This window comes from Coccinella septempunctata, chromosome 1 (genome assembly GCF_907165205.1).
Source record: "Coccinella septempunctata chromosome 1, icCocSept1.1, whole genome shotgun sequence".
NCBI lineage: Eukaryota > Metazoa > Arthropoda > Insecta > Coleoptera > Coccinellidae > Coccinella > Coccinella septempunctata.
The window spans coordinates 37031881-37052024 of record NC_058189.1 but is presented as its reverse complement, the minus strand read 5'-3'; the positions used below and the strand labels follow the sequence as shown (position 1 = coordinate 37052024).

The 20144-nt window shown below is 35.1% G+C and overlaps 1 protein-coding gene across 1 annotated transcript; it reads right to left on the bottom strand.

The window, feature by feature from the left end:
* Nucleotides 1-14218: 14218 nt before the first annotated feature.
* Nucleotides 14219-14723, bottom strand: LOC123315563 (cytochrome c-like). Its single transcript, XM_044901310.1, has one exon. The coding sequence runs from the start codon at nucleotides 14649-14651 to the stop codon at nucleotides 14340-14342; it is 312 nt and encodes a 103-aa protein (XP_044757245.1). The 5' UTR covers nucleotides 14652-14723; the 3' UTR covers nucleotides 14219-14339.
* Between the last annotated feature and the right edge of the window lie 5421 nt (nucleotides 14724-20144).

The window sequence follows — 20144 nt, the reverse complement described above, 5'->3', positions numbered from 1 at the left end:
TTGGGTGGATTCGTAGATAGCCTAAAAAGATAAGAAGTTCTTCAGATTTGGAATCCGAACGCTGCTTGAAAGATAGGAAAAAGCAGTTGCTAGTGATGGGCATTACTTCGATTAAATGCAAACTACCGCTTGTTACAATTAATATTATATTTAAGACAAAAAACGGCGGAAACTTATTTGTACGCTTAATATATTATATGTGTAGTTTTTTTTCACGAGACACCATAAGGCTCATAAAGCAAAAAAATCGATATCATTTGAAATGGAAAATCTATAAGAACTTTGGCGATTAAAAGATGTTTCAATCCTTACGTTATACATACAGTGTGAGATAGCGGATAGTCCAAAAAAGATATTGGATTATGTTAAAGTCAAAAATAAGGACCTAAATATTCCAATTCTCTCACATATAATGATAGCTGTGTAACCTCAGGTGAGGACATATGTAATATGTTTGCTGATTTTGCTGTTTTTACTTTGGGGATGTTTATATTAAGCCTGACTCCAAGAATCGTACTCAATCTGATGACCGTTCTCTCTCTCATTACTGTTTAAGTGAAATTCATATATCTGTTGAAAGTGTTCGTGAAGCGCTTTCTAAGATAAATACAAAAAAAGGGGCCGGCCAAGATTCTATCCCCGCCATCTTCGGCAGATCTTGCTGCACCATCATCAAGCATCTTCCCCTGATGCTAATTTTCAATAAATCTCTGCAGCTGGGTGTTTTTCCGGATTTTTGGAAGATTGCATGTGTGATACCTATTTTTAAGAATGGTAGGAGGGACTTAGCCAGTAATTATCGACCGATTAGTAAGCTCTGCATCTTCGAAAAAATCTTCGAGCCGTTGCTGTGTCCTCATTTGCTACACCTTTTGAAACCACAAAATATACCCGAAAAACATGGCTTTGTGAGGGGGAAATCAGTGGAAACTAACTTTGCAACGTTCGTTGAGTATTTACAGGACAGTCTTGATAAGCGTATTCAAGTTGATGTAATATATTCCGATTTTAGTAAGGCCTTCGACAAGGTTGATATAGATCTTCTGATTTTTGAGCTTGCCATGTTGGGCGTGTGTGGCACTTTGTTAAAATGGTTTGAATCCTATCTCAAAGATCGAGTACAATATGTCTCCATAGAGGGGTTCTCGTCAAGAATGTTTTATTATCTGTCTGGGGTTCCCCAGGGCTCCCATCTTGGTCCTCTCCTATTCCTCGCTTACATCAATAAAATTTTCAGATCATTTAAGTCATGCAGGTACTTTCCGCTGATGACCTCAAGCTTTTCTCACAGATCTGTTATATTGAAGATTGCATTTTTCTCCAGAGGGAAATACTCAGATTTGCTGATTTTTGTGCTGCAAATCATCTATTCCTCAATCTCCAAAAATGCCATGTTATATCTTTCACAAGCAATAGGAATTTTCTCTTCCACCCATCGATGCGATCGATGATTTCTCTTACCAGAACTAGTAAGATAAAGGACCTTGGTGTCATTTTCGACTATAAGCTCCTGTTCGATGAACACAATAATAATGTAGTGAGATCTTCCAATAAAATGGTAGGGTTCATCACAAGACAGTGTCAGAGTTTCACTGATCGGAGGGCATTACTCTCCTTGTACAGTGCTTTCGTCTTAAGCAGACTCAATTTAGCTTCTCCAATATGGAACCCTCTTTACACCACCAACGTTGAGAGGATGGAGAAGGTACAGAAAAGATTTCTCAGATTCCTCGGTTACAAAACAGGATTTCACTTAAAATCCGGAAATCCACGTAACTACATGCTCCGATTGTGTCACTTCAATGTACTAACTCTTGAAGATCGGAAGAAGATAGGCGACATTATGTTCATCTATAAACTTATGAAGGGTCTCTCAGAGGCTCCAGATATCATTGAGCGAATAAATTTCCATATATCTCCGCGACTGCTCAGACATGTTGAGACATTTTATCTGCCCTTGAGACGTACTAACAGTGCCAAATATTCCCCTTTGGGAAGAATGCTTCAGTCGTGTAATGATATTGGTAATACTGTCGATATTTTTACTGTCGACAGTTGCCTTGCACTCAGAAGAAAATTGAGGACGATTTTTGGACTGGCTGTTCCCTGATCTCAAAAAAGGGAAAAAAAGAAAAAGAATTTGTTTCTTGTTTTTTGTTTCTTTGTTTGCTTTTTTTTAAGAAAATATAGGTATTAATGACAATATTGATGAGATACTGTTAATATTGTTGAACGGTAGATATTTCTTGTGAACTTTTTTTTATTTTTCATCTGCTTTTTCTGGATACAATGTTTGTTATTTGTTGTGAATACTGTACTGGCCGTATGCCTGTTTGAATTCGTATGTATAAATAAATAAATAAATAATCACATGTTGAAAAGTGTATATTCTCTTTCTCTGACAATTTAATGTGTGGGAGGGCGTCAAAGGTGCAAAAAAAAGGTCGTGTGTATATTCGCGCTGTGGCTTTTTTTCCCAATTTGAAGGTAATGATTCCAGAATAACGAAAAAAATATAATCTGACAGTTTCATCAAGCCGAAACAATTAAAATTGGCCATAGAGGTCACAAAATTCAGTTTTTTTGAATTATCTCCTCTCATGGGCAAATTGTTTTTGCATTTATTATAAAAAACAGTTGTATAGCATTACATTTCTAAAAATTTTGTCCGAAGCAATTTTTTCTACGTTTGAACGTTTTTGAGATATATGATATATGAGAATGTACATTAGACTGGGTCTCCACCTTGACCTTGGCTTTTCCCATGTGTGGCTCCTCGCTCTTATCACCCTCTAGCTCGAAAACAGTTGAGGGTATGAAAAATTGCTTCAGACAAAAGTTGTATAGAATTTTAGTATCTACAACTTTCATAATAAATACAGAAACAATTAGAGGTACAGGAAGGGAGATATTTAAAAAAAAATGCTTTGTGTTCATCTTCAAAACTGTCAGATTAAGAAAACCCCCCTGATTTCTGTCAGATTAATGGGTCAACACGTCTGCAACACCGAGATTAACCATCTCACACGCTAGAGTATGTACAAGTAACGATTTTTTTGCATTTTCAATGGACCGCTGTGACCTTCCGTCCCGTCCGAATTGGCAGTTCCTTGAAAAGTAGCCTCCTTCGGAACCAATTAATATAGGTATCCTCTAAAAATCTGACAAGCTCGAAAAAATCTTTTTTTTACCATCTTCTCTTCCGTACGTCCAGCCCCACCACGCAAACTGTCAGATTAACATGAATTTATTATCAGAGATAAGTAGGGCATATACAGTATATTAATCTGACACGCTCGAGTATATAGATACACCTGACGATTTTTTTTACTTTCCCCACCGCTGAAAGTGCATACAGAAAATAGAAATTTTTTTTCTTTCTACCATCTAATCCTCAAAATCCACTAGGTCTCCACGACGCTCGAGTAAATCCCGATTTAGCATCGTCGGCTCTCCAACTATTACAAACTTAAGCCTATTAATTCAAGAGAATAAGTCTGAAGGTTTTCAATTATTTGTTTAATTAAGGATCCGGAATAAGGTATCCTCAAATTTGTGAATCAAATTGTACTACGATATTATTTATCTCGTTACGCAACATCAAATGAATGGTGTACCATGAGGTGTACAACTTCTATGGAGAGAGTAATTTCTACACATAACATTTTTTATTTATATTCCTTATTGAATTTCGAATGTGGCAGGCAAGAACATAGGAGTATAAAGTGAATTGTGTTCTCCAAGTTCAAATCTACCGTTGATTTATGTTACGAATCCTAATTACAGAGTGTAGATATCTTACGTTCGTCTTCGCATATAGGTTTAATTAGACCTTACTCTCTACAATCAAGAAACAGACAATGAAACGTTCAACAATCATTTTACATTCAAGAACACTTAAATGGAGATTGTCAATTCTTGAACCGATTCTTTCTTCTGGTTTACCCGCATGAAAAATAGCCATTTGTGACATTATCATATTCTCCGCCCACATTTTATCGAGACTACAGTAATATCTTTCACCTTTCACCTGAGTAAAAGTATGAAAAAGAAATTCGTACTGGGTCTCTTTCTTTTTTTGTTGGCTCGGAGCGGAAGACTACATCGATTGTGATATCGAGACCGGTAGGTCAATAATTCCAGTCGTACGAAAATGACCACTAGTGGATGAATAAATCAATGTAACAACCGGTTTTCTACTTTCTTTTGTAGAATGTTTTCATATGTTAAAAATTATGTTTCAATTCATCAACAGCGAATTGATTTTCTGAGAAATCGTATCGAATCCATAGCCGTACGTTGATGGTCTTTCTCACAATCAATTAATATCCTTTTTGTTTCACGATATCTTTATCATTGTAATTGATCTATTTATATCTGCTCGAATCATTTACACGTTTATTTATTTATTTATTTATATAATATACAGGGTGTTTTCTAATTGAATGTCAATATTTTTGGGGGCGATTTTTGGGCCCATTTCAAGAAAAAAACTTTATATGAACATATGTCCTAAACGTCTCACTTTTTGAGATACAGGATGGTAAAGTTTTCAAAAATAAATCATTTAATTATCAATATCTACAATACCACTTCAAATATTCCAATGAAATTTGTCATACATGTTTACTATGAATCAAGAGGCATTTTTTCATGTATCACTCTCTTCTTAATTTCCACCAGTGGCGTTCGTACGTAATTTGATCTACCTATTTTGGCAGACATTGATGGTATGGCACAGATTTTTAATGAAATATAAATTATTCTTGAAATTCCCAATCATTTCTTACCGAAATTGATCACTTGACTTTTTTTAATCCGATTCACGGTTTCCGTTTAAAAAAAATAAAAACCGTTTCTCTGCATGATCATAACAATATCCTTAATACATGCATATGACAATTTAACCATGCAGAGAAATACGTAAATTTTATTTTTTTAGGTGAAACCCGTGAGTCTAACTAAAAAAAATTCAAGAGATCAAATTTGCTCATGTCAGTGGCGTGCCACTGACTGTCTAAATAATACCACCCTGTATCTCAAAAGGTAAGACGTTTAGGACATCTGTTCATATTAAGTTTTCTTCTTAAAATGGGCCCAAAAATCACCCCCATAAATATTGACATTCAATTAGGAAACATCCTGTATATATATTGACTGCCCCTCCTTTAATTATATTACAAAAAGAAATACATAAATATATTTCAAATAAAAATTGTACGAAATCGAATAAATTTGGCAATTTTACTTCTTTTAATGGGACATCCTCTATTTTTTTATTTTTCTCCTGATCTCAAATATATAAGAATATGTAGATCTATCTCTGTTAGTTCGAGAACTAATTTTGAATTAAAAATATAGAATACAAAAAATATTATATTTGAAATCATCCCAATAGTTATTTATACTCCATTCGCTTTTGTAAAAGCCATAGAAATTTGACACATTCCACGCTGTATATTACGAAAATGCGAGGTTATGACGCTTGTCAAAGTATTCTTGGATTTTAAATCAAAGCTATGTTGTCCGTTCTACGTAAAAGTCTCAGTAATTACTATACAATTACGCATTTGTCACAATGTTCATTTACGTCAGAAAGTAAATGAATGCGAAAATCTGTGAAGAACATAATTAACGTTTATAAAAACTGAAAGTAAGGATTCCTGATTAAGCTATTTGCATGGAAAGGACAAGAGATCAATTTTTGAATAAATTTATTTTTGCTTTAAAAAAAATTTTTTGACATATGCCGTATGCAAGACTAAATGTTGGTTAAAAGTCCCAATGCATCTGTTGCAGAGGTAGGTAATGGTTTCCTGTCTATACTATTCTACATTCATTAGCATAAAAATTGACACAGGACACAGTACATCAATACTGAAGTGAAGTAAAGTCCTCAAATGACACCACCTTTCTGGGTATCCCAATGAAAGGAAATTCCTTTTCCTCCTCTTCATTTACGATCTATCTTGTTGTGGAAACATTCAGCTAAAATATAAGTCGCTTATATTAGGATGAACTTATGAATTTACTTGAATTAACTTACCTACATTGAATATGTTCGATACCGTTTGATATATTTCAGTATTTAGAATATCAGGGTTACTATTTGAATGATCAGCTCTCAATTCTGAATAGGACTGATACTCAAGTGTCTTCTCTCTTTTTCAATCACTTTCGGCATTTTTGTTGTATCGATTTATTAGCTGTGGCAACGTCCTGTTGACATTAACGACATTTCATGAGTGCCAATCTTACTGCGTTCAAGTAACAAAAACGTGAGAGAATTATTTCAATTCCAACCGAGTGCTTTCATGGAAGTGAATGCCTTATATGTAACAAGGACGAAAAACTGTCTATTATAGTCGAGCCTGTAAGTTGACATCCGAGCAGCAGCCGAGGCTAGCAAGCAGAGGCGAGGTGCATGTTACATTTTTCCATTCTTCTCATATATACCTTTATGAAAGTAAGTATAGTTACACGTTTGATAGCTTCATTTAGGTCGACATATTTGCAAATTTCCTCAGCTCTGGAGTGGTGTTCCTTATATCGCTATCACTATCTATTCTTGAGTATAATGAACACTAATATTCAAACCACGTACCTAATTCACTAGTAAAATCTATCAGATTTCGTAAATAATTTATTCGACAACAAATGACAGTTCTTGTCACGGACAATCATGTTTTAATCAAGTTCTGTATTCCTAAAACGAGCCAGACGAAAAGTGTATACGGACGAAAAGTACTTGCCTTCAAAAATGGCAATGAATAGAATAACCAATAAAAATTCCACAAAAAAAATATTTCACTTGATATTTTGAGATGCTCATTTAAAAAAAAGTCATTCTATATACCATCTAGCATCAAATTTCAATTTAAACACTGCGCTTAATTTTGGCCTTTGCCAAGAATTCATCGCTTAGAGCTGAGGTAAATCGCACCATCATGTGCTTTGGATTGGACGCTATTCTTATGTGAACCCTCGTAATAAAATTAATATTTTTTTTTGACTAGTTGAACGATAAAGTTACTAATTTCATCGATAATATAATTTGGAATTAATTTTCGCCGCTCTTCTTAGGGACGTCCTGCATCTCGACATCTTTAGACCTCGTGTTTTGATCCTTGGAGTTCAACCTATGGTATAAGGAAGCTCTCTTCAGTTAATTTCAGTAGGTAATTCAATCTGCCAACCACACCCTCAAAATCCGAAATTTTGCCCGAGCAGAAGTCGGCGCTCCCTTTCTTTACACGTTCAGGCACTAATGGTCTATGATTCTCTAGCTTTCTTTATCCATTTTCTTCGATACGATACGCATTTGGAGGTGCCAACTTCAAAATTCCTTATGATCAATTTTCATGGATTTGTGGGTAGACAAATTGAAGGGAAAGAAATGGATTCACGTTGTATAAACGATTCATGGAATTTAAAATAGTTTTCCAATGTTTGGGGGTAAGGCTCAGCAAAAGCTAGGAAATTCTTGGTTCTCCATATCTATAGAAACCGCGCCTGGACAAACGACCCTGAATTTCCAGCTGTAAAATAGCATTTGAGGGTGACAACTTCACAGAAGAAATTATGACGAATAAAAAAAATGGTGCACGGAAAGCCACGCGATAGGAGTTGAACTTTTTTGATCGTAAATGCAGGGGTAGACCTATATAGTTATGATAAAATATGGAGGAATTCACAATTATGGAAAGAATTAAGTATGACTTCATTTATTGTTTGGAAATAATATATTGATTCAACTTTATACATCATGATTTTTCAAGAAAGGAGCGATAGTTCGTGGAAACTGAAATAGAAAATGAAAACCCTCGATTGCAATTGATGAATAAAACGTTCCGAATCTACATCTAGCATCCGCATTCAATGTCAATTTTTCCTCTAGAATCGGTATTCCTTGTAAAATTCAGTGTGTGTTTCAAGAATTCAATGAGTGGCTCCACTTCCTCTTAAGCAAAATTAACATTAATGTCTCCTGTTGAGATGATCCGCGTTTGTTGTTATCATCAGATCCAATGATTTCAGCAACCTCTGGCCAGGTTGGCCTAGGTTGTCTATGCCTCTGGCTTGTAAAGCACTGAAAATTTATTGAAAGACTTTCGTCAAAGAAAATAAATGTTACGTGGAGAGCCACGCGATAGAAGTGAAACTTCTTTTGCGGCTTTGGTCGTAAGTGCCGGAATAGATCTAGTTATGAAAAACTGCTGGAGGAACTAATTTTAATCGTATAAAATTATAATTTCATTCCTTGTTTGAAAATAATATATTCATTCAATTTTCTTTATCATGATTTTGAGAGGAGGGCGCGATAAGTTTGTGGAAACTGAAATAGGATATGAAACTCCGATTGTATTATAGCTGATCAAGAATACCTGGAAAAACTGCATCAATCGTAGTGGCTCAGCTTCTTCTGGAGTAAAATCAGCATTAAAATCCCCAGTTGATTTACTCAGATCCAATGATTGCAGCAACGTCAACGTTAAGTCTACAAGACGAATTTCATAGGCTTGCTGTCAATCGTTTGGTGGCCCTTCAAAAATATTTCAGGAACTTCATAAGTGGTAGGAGAAGCATATCTCTCTTCTCCTTGAATTGTCAGAGTTTATCAGCCACAGAACACGAATATATTATCAGCAATGTTGGGGATTTCAGGGTCATAGACATACAACAACGAGCGAACATCTTACGCTTTTCTGAAACTTGGCTAAAAAATTAGGACAATTAAATTTTTTATTTGTTTCTCATTTGTAAACGTCAGTTTCCAAAAACACAATATTAATCAAGAAAGTTTATTTTATCAAGTCACTAACTTGTAAAACTGACAGTTAACTTGCAAAATTTTTACAAGTTAGTAGTATTATTTACATTAGAAAATTTTGTTTTATAGTCATACATGTTGAAAATCATGGTAAAATTGTTATTTCCAGTAACACAGATTTTTGATGATGAAAGAGTTGATACTGATGATGATGAACCATCTGTTGACTCAGAAACTGCTGAACTCGAAGACTGCAGTACATTTGTACTCTCCTTACTACCAAATACTTTGCTCTTCCACCCTCCTGCACGCTTTAGTGCTAAAATATCTCCACCCGAATCCGCAACCATAGTGGCTCCAGTTCTGCGAAAAGAGTGGCCGGTGTATAACTCTGGGTCTTTCAAACCTAAATATTTCGCTATTTGCTTTGGGACACCACCAATAATGTGCCGGCCAGCATTAAGGGAAATGCACTATCCATGTCGGTAGGTATGTCAAAAAAAATCTTAGGCTTTCTGTTCCAGGAGGCTGAAGATTTACATATTTTCTGTATAACATGCAGGGCTTGAAGCTGCCGCCATCATCGGTTATGGTGAATCTTCTTGTTGTTAAATTTTTTGTTTGCCGCAATGTCACAATAACGTATTTTCCCATATCTTCTACATCTACATCATTCATGTTTAAGGAGAGAATTTCGTCACATCGACAACATCCAAAAATCCCAAATATTGTTACAATTTTCGCCAGCAACCACTGGTCATCAGGAGCATGTAAAAGAAATTGTTCAGCCTCTTCTTTACTTAATACCTTGGCCTTTTTTGGCGTATAACGCTCATTTTTTCGTTTCAGAAACGCTATTACCTTTTCAAATCTTTTCAAATTTTTTAAGGAAAACAAACCTGCGAATAGGGGCATTTTCTTTCATTTTCAAGCAGCTTTTCAGCATAGACCATTTTGCCCATATAGTATTAGGGCTGAATCTAGCTGATAGTTCATTCAGTTACCCCAATCACACTATTTTGGTTTTGCCACTTTTTGAAGTCGTCGTATTCTCGCTCGTGCCTTGAAGCTTATTTTACAGGTAATAAACTTGAAGCTACACTGCTGGCTGCCTCAATAATTTCTTTTGGTACATTCATTTTCGCTTTCGCCAAAACAAATGTAAAGAAAAATAAACAGACATGTTCATGGCAACGCTTCCATAGCTTACGACATTTGCGACAAATTATTGAGATTTTTTTGGAATTTATCTAACCTTTTTACAAATGGGAAACAAATAAAATATAAAACAATACACGCAAGGTAACGGGTTTTACCTCCTTGAGCCAGTGCTCAAGGAGGTAACTGACTCGCCTGCGGCTCGTCAGTTATAACCCTCTTACCTTGCAAGTAATGTTATATACTATATTACCTGTGTCATATCAGACGATCTCATGTAAAAACTGGAGCTACAATGTGTCATAATTCTAGTGATGTCATTACCAGTGGCGGATATGTCTCAAAGCCAAGTAGGCCCTGATGATAAAAAGAAATATACTATACAGTATGAATGGAAATTATTTGAATAAATTCAACATTCTACATGGGCAACAAATATTACAAATCCGCCACTGGTCAGTGCTCATTCCTCCTCATGGATGTAACGATGAGACAAAGTCCTGCCTCAGAAATTTGCGACATCTGTGCAGCTCATTACATCATGGAAAATGGACAAACAATCCTCTTAGACGACTCTATCTACTACATATCGCAGTTCTGTCGCAGCTATTATCATCTTCTTTCATAAAGTTTCTGTGCTACAAATCCCAGGATTTGCTTCAATTATTGGATATGATGATGAAAAAAGGCCATCATCTCAACTGGAGTCTTCAATGTGAATTTTGCAGAAGAAGCTGGTCCACTCTTTAAATTGCATTCAACAATTAATTAGGAATTAGATTTTTCGGAACGACGATTGATGCAGTTTTCTCACGTTTTATTGATCAATAGCAATCGAGAGTTTTCATATCCTAAATTGAGTATTCACAACCCTTTTTTGGAAAATCATGATGTACATAGAAAATTGAATGAATATATTATTTTCAAACAATAGATAAAGTTATAATTTTATTCCGCTGTAATAAGTTCCCTCCGCAGTTTATCGTAATTTTTATGAATCTATTCTTGCATTTAAGAACAGAGAAGTTTACTTCTATGGCGTGGCTTTCCACGCACCAATTTTTTTTTTATAGATGTGTATTTCGTTAAGAATAAGTATTATTTTTGTTTGATATATGTAAAACTTTTATATTGAATCATCAGCGCATGAGGTTGACTCAGCCAGTTTCTACTTCATACAGGCCACTACCGAAGCAACTGCGGAATCTCCATTCGTTCGTATAGTCATTCACGTCGCATTTAAAAAAAAATGCAATTTTTTTGTTTTAAATCCCAGTGCGAGAAAATTTATCTATTCCCTACTTTAAGTACACACTGTATACAGGTTTTCAAAGGTAAGTCTTTTTTGGACAGAAGGTATAAATCATCAAAATAAGTCATTTTACCGAAAATTGTCGACATAATATCTCAAAATGGCTCTGCTATAACCCCTAGAAGTTCGAAAAAAATTTAATTACATTTTGAGTAGTCACTAGGGTCGTAGTATGTTTTTTTCTGTAATCATTTTAAATTTTTTTCAGCTTTGTCATTTTGAAAGTTTTATATAGGTGATTTTTGGTGAAACGCTTAATTTTGACCAGTTCTACCTTCTGTAAAAAAGCCTAACGTTTTGATACACCCTGTATAAGGGCCTATATCGTCCTCACATCACTCAACCTATTCGAATCTCTGTGCGTTTTTTGATTTTCGATATTCGCATGGTTAGCTATAACACGCACTTTCCATTCTTCGGTGTTCCGATAATATTTCATGAAATGAATCGACAATTTTTGGCGTAACTATTTTTTTGGCGACCTTACCGTTTCGCGTCTTGGTAGCAGAGTATCAATAGATGACAGATGACAAGGAAAGTTACTCTACGACCTGTATTTATAAGCGATTATTGGTGTGTGAAAATGTATTATTTTCGAGAAAGGGTGTAAAACATTCATTTATTCAACATGTTCAATTTTCTGTATGGACAATCAAGAACTACTGCCAAGAATTTGGTGATGTTGGAATTTAATGCAGAACCAAATCAGATGAACGAAACTTCGGGACGGATAAAGCTGAGTTTTATGGCAACTTCAGCAATATTTCAAAGAAACTGTATAAGAAATTCGTAATATGTTGTGAGCATGTATTAAAAAACAGAAATACATGAATCTATTCGACTCTTTTCTTCAAATATTTTTCACGAGTAGATATAGTAATAATGCTGAATAATACTGAATATATTGGATATTTGACCAATCAACTGTGTTCTAATAAAATCATATTGAATTACCCTCCTGCAATTTGTCAAACAGAAATTATCTTGAAGAAGAATAGTAAATACTCCTTCGAACCCTTCGACAGAGTTGAAATATTGACATATTTGTTTTTACAACGAAAATTAAACTGTAAATCACAAATATATTCCTTAACAGCTGACAAAATGGCCAGTTCATATTTTGAACTCGTTGATCGATATTCGATATCAACCCAAAATAAAATAAAAGGAGATAGTATCATTGGACTTCCTCTGGTAGAACAAGGATAAATTGAAGCAAATGACATAGTGGCGCCGCCACGAAACTGATCCCATATCCCCGATTTGCTGAAATGTTGATGCTTGCGTAGACAACCTAGATGCTTGCAAAAAGTGACGAGTGCACATACCAGTGTTTTAGACATCTTAAAGTTAATGCTCGAGAAATTCAGATTTGATGGAGGCCTATTTAACCTAAAGCGCCTCAGAGCAAAAACCCGTTCAAAGTTTATCACGGAACTTCAATATGCAGACGACTGCACACTTATCGCTAGCAGCCCAGAGCATTAACAGAAAATGCTGGACACCTATAAACATACGAAGCTTCAGGCCTTAGACTCAATATCGACAAAACCAGAATCCTGGTAAGTCCGCCAGAAAGCCTTCAAACAGAGCCTGGAGAATGGAACTCTAGAACAGATCGAGCAGTTCAAATACTTGGGAAGCTTCATAATACCTACTAGGGCTAACCTAGACACGGAAATATACAACTATATCAATTCGGCATCACAGGCATTCTGGAAGCTAGAAGGTCAGAGTGTTCCTCAGTCTGAAGACCAAGACAGCTGTTTACAAAGCAACGCTTCTTTACGGAAGCGAAAGCTGGACGCCTTACAGGCGACATATTAAACAGCTTCAACAAACGCAACAACGTCATCCAAGACAGATAATGCTTATCAGATGGTTCCACAAAGTTTCGAATGCAGAAGTCTTGCAACTCGCGAGTTGTACAACAAATGAGACTCTAGTAACGATGGCCCGGCTCAGATGAAGCGGCCACATTCTGAGGATGCAAGACACAAGACTCCCCAAAATAGCTTTGTATGGCGAATTCACAGAGAGTCCAGAAACCAGGAGGCCATTATAAGCGGTTTAAGGATACACTACATCAATCCCTAAAATCAATTACATAATGCCAATCATAACAGGGAACAACTAGCGTTAGACATGTCACAGTGGAGGTCTTTGGTCCACAGTTATAATGGAGACTCGAGAAGAATACAGCGACGGCCAGATCTGGTTGGCGACTATCCATGCCCGGAGTGTGGAAGGATCTGTAGGTCACGGTTGGGTCTCTTCAGTCACAGGAGGGCAAACAGTCATAATTAGCCCTAAGAAATTATAAGTCTGCTTCTTTTTTCTTTTTTTTTTGTAGATTCATTCTCGGTAACGGGATACAGCAATGATAATGAGAAATTCAAAATGACACAGACTTCCCAAACCAGCCTCGTAAATCAGTCAAGTCAGATTTCAATTAGAAATTAATTTCTACAAAAGATATAATAATTGTTGGGACCAGTGACGCAATAAAACTCACCTACTGGCTTTTCTTCACAGGTGGAGGAAGCTATCAAAACAGTAATTAAATCTTTTGCAGGAATTTAATTCTTTTAGGCGATTGTTCCGTAACATGAGCGCTGTATAGTTTGTTTTGTCTAATTAGTGCTTGTCGAGTTGATAACTCACTTAAAAATGAAATCATTAATATACATTATCATATCATGATAATGTAACCAATCTCTGCTAATTGAGGTTCCTGATGAACAAATCGAAGTATGTATCTACAATTTGAGAAGAAAAATTGGTAAAAGTTGAGGCACAACTGGCATAATAACGATGTAATTCTCATTAGAGATTACGGCGTTTTCTATTGATGACACAATAAAAAATCTGTGTGTCTTATTCAATTCTATATTCAAACAACGAATTCGTGAGCTCATTATTATCAGAATAATATAAACTAAAAAGTACTAAAACCATAAGTACTTTAACCATAATATATAAATTCACAAACTGGAAAAACTACGATAACACTTTCTTTATTATTCTAGTTTGGAACGAATTTATTTAAGTGCCATACCCAACTACACACTATCATAAATGGTAGGAAGTTGTTCTGATCTATACGTTTTTCTTCAAATAGGCAATTAAATCCTTTCTATCTTCAGCTTTCTTCAAACCTGGGAAAATCATTTTCGTGCCGGGAATGAAAGCCTTTGGGTTTGTAAGATAGACATCCAGGTTATTGTCATCCCAGACAATACCTTTGTTTTTGTTCGCATCAGTGTAAGAGAAACCAGGTGCTTGTCCAGTTTTTCTTCCATATATTCCATGCAAGTTGGGGCCGACCTTGTGTTTCCCACCTTTATCGATAGTGTGGCATTGGGCACATGCCTTGACGAATATTTTTTGACCTTTATCTGCGTCCCCCATGGGTTCAAAGAATTTAGAACACTCAAAATAATGAAAACGTAACGAAATGTGACAGTAAATGAAAAAATTCGTAGAATTCTATGGGCATCATAAAAATCTGATGCATTTGTTGAGTTATCTAATTTGGCAGTAGATCGATGTGCATAGACTCGAGACGCCTCTGAAGCAGTGTTCCCATAGACAAATAATCCCTCTAGACCGCCAACCATATATCTATTATACCAATATCGATAACACGCGTTCTAGACTACGACAAAAAGTTAAGCCAAATCGTTGGGAGGAATCCACTTGTACGCATGCGCGAATTAGAAGTTCGAAAATGACAATTAAGATATTGGTTAGTTTGTTTTTATATTTGACGTTGAATGAATTCGAATGATGATTTATTTCAAATTCTTGTACACATTTTGAGAAGAATTTTATTCGACGCGAAAGTTAATGAATATTGAATTCATCGAGAATTTATCCGTTTTTTTCAACTTTCATATAAATCAACGAAAAGAGATCAAACCAAATGAGTGCATCAAAACTATTCACTCAATATTATTATGATTTGTGAAATAATAAGTGCCGAATAGGAATGGTATTGTCTATACTCAGTAAACTCAAGAGTGACATAATAACAATTTCGTTTAATATTACTGTTTCATACCAGTTTCAATATTGCGTGTTTGTGTCAACATCATACTTATCTCACCTCCTGAATTTCCCCTCTTGTAAATCTACTCAATACTCAATAAAAAATATTCTTTGGTCAACATTTAATGTAATATGTAGTTATATTTTATATATAAAAGTACAGAGTGCTCATTAAAAGAGCCATGCTTCAATAGAAGCAATACAATAATCAATTTGGCAATAAGAATATTGCCAGAAGATGAGAAACTTGTAGATACTAGTAACTACAGTTGAGCTTTATATATATAGATGTCGATTTAGATATTTCACTATTTCAGTGCTGAAAAAACAATCATATAAATTGAACTAGAATTATTACCTCAACTCCCAACTGAATTTCAAGACAATAACAGACTTATCTAGATACAATGCAGACAATATACGATAGTGAACAACCTAGAAAAATGTATTCACAGTCCTACAATTTTGTTGATTCAACATCACTTTTGTTAGTCTCCGCACTCCGCAGGTTTTCTGTGGATTACACATAATATTTCACTTTTGTTATGAATCCAAGCGTCTAGTGTTGCAAAATGATGAAGTTTCAAGAATTTTGACTTCTAGTTATTAGAAATCAACGAAGAAATACAAATTATACTGAGTTTGAACCTGATTCAAACCAATATCAACATATTGATAGGTTAAGGTCGAAAATATTCAAATGGTTGTGAAGTAAAATCATTTCATTCCTGTCAATTCATAAAACCATGTATCAGAAAGAGACAGAACTAATGAGGTATTTTTATTCTTAATATTTCTGCACATGCGCATAAGTCGATTCCGGCCACGGGCTGGCTTCAATTTTCGAGGTCCCATTATCGATATAGAATATAATATATATATGCCGCCAACTAGCGGTGAATTTCTGGTTTCGGTTTTTTAGTTCGGCATACAAACGCCAGGATATAATTTGGCAGGTCGATCGTTGCTTTTCTCTCATATTTGATGTTTACATGGAGGTTTCCATGGATGTTTACTTTTGAGGCCATTTCGACGTACATAAAATAGAATTTTTATCTTCGACAGTTCCTGTCTGATGAATCGATAAAAGAAAATTGAAATTTTTGGGATTAGTAATTTTTTTTTCATTATGACTAATAATGAAACTGCTAAAAGTAGAGGATTAAATATGTAAATGAATGAGCTAGGTGAGCACCTAATGTATTTATTAATAGTTGATAGTGTATGCTCATTCCGAAATTGAACTCTCGAAGTATTTGAAATATGAAGAATTCAATCCATATCCTTGAAAAATTCTTATTGGGTTGTAATATTTTTAGGTACTAATGCTGGATGTCAGGAACCATGCCACTGTATAACAGATTTTAAACAAATGTTCCCGATGTCAACCAAATGTATCTGATTTCGACAAAATGTAACAGAAAGTGATGCCCCATTACTTATTAATGCTTAATGTTAAGACAGTTACGCTTAGTGTTGCTGGGATCTCATTAACTATTGTGGTAAAGCTTTGAACACCATAATTTTGCCGATTCCTTGTCTGAAGATATAAATGAATTTGTCCATTTTCTGCTATAATTATAATGTTCAAAGAAATTTTCACCAATTATAATTGACAAAATTTGGATTGCTACTTCTTCAATTATGCCTATAGAAAATATTGTCTGAAAGTATATAGATTTCAATTTGCCTGTCCAATGTTGAATGCGACACTGAATTTATTTTCAAAATTATTTCACTTTTTTTCCATAATACATATTTCTGTACCTTATATCATTGTGGTAAATAAATCTTATCTTATATTGAATATGCTCTATTTCTTCACCCAAAATACGTTTTGTATGAATTCTAGAATAATTTGTCGGGCTAATTCCATCATTTGAATTATTTTCTCGAGAGAATAATCCAAAATGATGGAAATAGCCCAATAAAATAAAATAAAATCAATCATGTCGTCGACAGTGATTTGAATTCCCGCCAAATTACGATTAGTTCAGCATACAAACACAAGAGGCGCTGGTGTTAGCGCGACCAGGCTTTAGAACGTACGTTGGCCATCTAGAGGGATTAGTTTATCTATGAGTGTTCCAGAATTGGATTTGGATTGGAAATTTCTACTCTATAATCTTTGTTTTGAAGATTAATCTTCAAAATCCGTTACATTTCGAAGGTATTTAATAGTTATGTTGTAAATTTTTTGTCGGTCCATGTTTTTGATTTACCTTAGTCTATCGTGAATTTTTGAGAATGTTAAAAGTGTGTCGAAGCGAATTACAGCGGATTTATTTAGCGACCGACGCGACGTCCTGAAAAAATGTAGGTATCCGCTGCTTACATTGAGAGACTGGTAACCAAATTTGACGCTACTGGTTTAGTCTCACCAAAAAGGGGGTGCATGAAAGAAATGTAACGAGGGACGTGGCTGACTTAAGTCATGTAGCAATGGATGCGACCTTTAGTACTAGGAAATTGCCCGATGTATATGTTGTTTCGGGCACAACAATCATGAGAAGCCCCAAACAACATTAACTCCATTCTAATAAGATACGATTGGTTTAGGAACAGAATGTGGATGATCCCTATCGCCGACTCCAGTTTTATGAAGTTGTCAATGAAATAATTAACTCTAATCAAAACTGCATGTTCGATATTTATTTCTGACGTGTTCATTTCACCTTAACGGCATTTTAAACCAGCATAACTGTAGGTTGGTCAGATGAAAATCCAAGATTCTCTCGTGAGGTGCATACTCCGCTTCTCCAACAATTGAATGTTTGAGCGTTTTACATAAAAATTTCCTCATGCCTGGATTGGAAGAAGGGGACATATTGAGTGGCTACCCAGATCACCTGATCTGGCTCCACTGGAAATTTCTTATGGGGTCACCTGAAATCCAAGATTTACGCTTCTCAGCCTGAGTCAATAGATTATTCGCGAGAACGGATCATTGAGGAATGCAGTCAAATTACATCATAAATCTTGAGCATATATTAAATGAACAGAGAATAAATAGCCCGCTTGAAAAATACAGTGACTCTATCAAACACAATTGGGAATTTAGCAAGAATATGGCGGCTTAGAAGCACAGATTTCAATGCTATGATCTCTAATTCGGAATGCGGATTGGCTCACGTCACGTCATGTGACCAAATCCGCCATATTCTTGCTAAAACGATGAAAAACGAGACCACAATTGTCGCCAATGTGTTTGATAGAGTCACTGTATTGAAAAACATACTTTAGCGCCATCTGTTTTTACGGTACAGTTATTAATTTGAAAAAAAAAATAAATTGGAAAGGATTCTGTATTGCACATTTCAAATTTTCTCCTAGTAATCCAGACAAACATCTGAAAAATTTCCAAAAGAAAATCTGAGAATGATTCGTATTAGCTGTTGATTGCGAAATTATTTTCAATCAAAAATGAGAACTAATACGAATCTTCTAAAATTTTCAGTCCTCGTATTTTCTAGTATCTACAAAGTCACTGAAATTTCTTGTAGTGTAGCATCTGGAAGATATCTCTGAGTACTTCTCTGTCTTCTCACTCGATTATATTGAATCGAATCCTTTTCATTGCCACTATTTCACATAAAACTCGAAATGATTCGATTGAAACCTTCTTGTCATAAAGTGATTTTTCGAATCTTTTCTGCACCTTGCCGTCAATATTCATTTGGAATTGGGGTTGGCGCAAACGAATCAGAATTAGGCTACCTAAAAATTCAATATTTGCTCAACTAAGCCTAAAAAATTAGGGGAAACGGGCATTAGTCGTGCTGAACATTGACCATTGAGACTCGGTAATATATCACGATCATTCACGAGTGATTACGATCCGCTTGTTTCGAATACAACGACACCTAATCATCAATTTTAGAATTATGTTTCGTGTTCACTTTACCATCCCAACAGATGGCACTGGATACAGGGTGTTTTCTAATTGAATGTCAATATTTATGGGGGTGATTCTAAGGCCCATTTCAAGAAAAAACTTCATATGAACATATGTCCTAAACGTCTTATCTTTTGAGATACAGGGTGGTAAAGTTTTCAAAAATGAATCATTTATTATCAATATCTACAATACCACTTCAAATATTTCAATGAAATTTGTCAAACATGTATACTATGAATCAAGAGGCACTTTTTTCTTAATTTCCACCAGTGGCGTTCGTACGTAATTTGACCTACATATTTTGGCAGACATTGATGGTACGCCATGATTTTTAATGAAATGAATATTATTTTTGAAATTCCCAATCATTCATTACCAAAATTGATCACTTGACTTTTTTTAATCCGATTCACAGTTTCCGCTTGAAAAAATAAAAACCGTTTCTCTGCATGATCATAACAATATCCTTTATACATGCATATGACAATATCACCATGCAGAGACATACGTAAATTTAATTTTTTAGGTGAAACCTGTAAGTCGGACTAAAAAAATTCAAGAGATCAAATTTGCTCATGTCAGTGACGTGCCACTGACTGTCTAAATAATACCACCTTGTATCTCAAAAGGTAAGACGTTTAGGACATATGTTCATATAAAATTTTCTTCTTAAAATTGGCCCGAAACTCACCCCCATAAATATTGACATTCAATTAGGAAACACCCTGTATTTTCAAGTTAATCTATGATCTTGAGTAAAGTACATCAACGTTTTCAGCGAAACTCGAAACTTATTTTACTGCATGGAAGTGATGGTGCCCATTTCCAACATTTAATGAACTAATCACAAAAGTGAGTACTCTTTCACTTTTTACCTGTCATTTCGTTATCGATGGAAACTTTGAAGCGAAATTTCAGGATTAGATAGTACTCGATAAGATCTTCAACATGAGGTA

Bases quoted from the DNA above. Each gene is read 5' to 3' on its own strand.
- LOC123315563 (XM_044901310.1), bottom strand. From the start codon at position 14,651: ATGGGGGACGCAGATAAAGGTCAAAAAATATTCGTCAAGGCATGTGCC.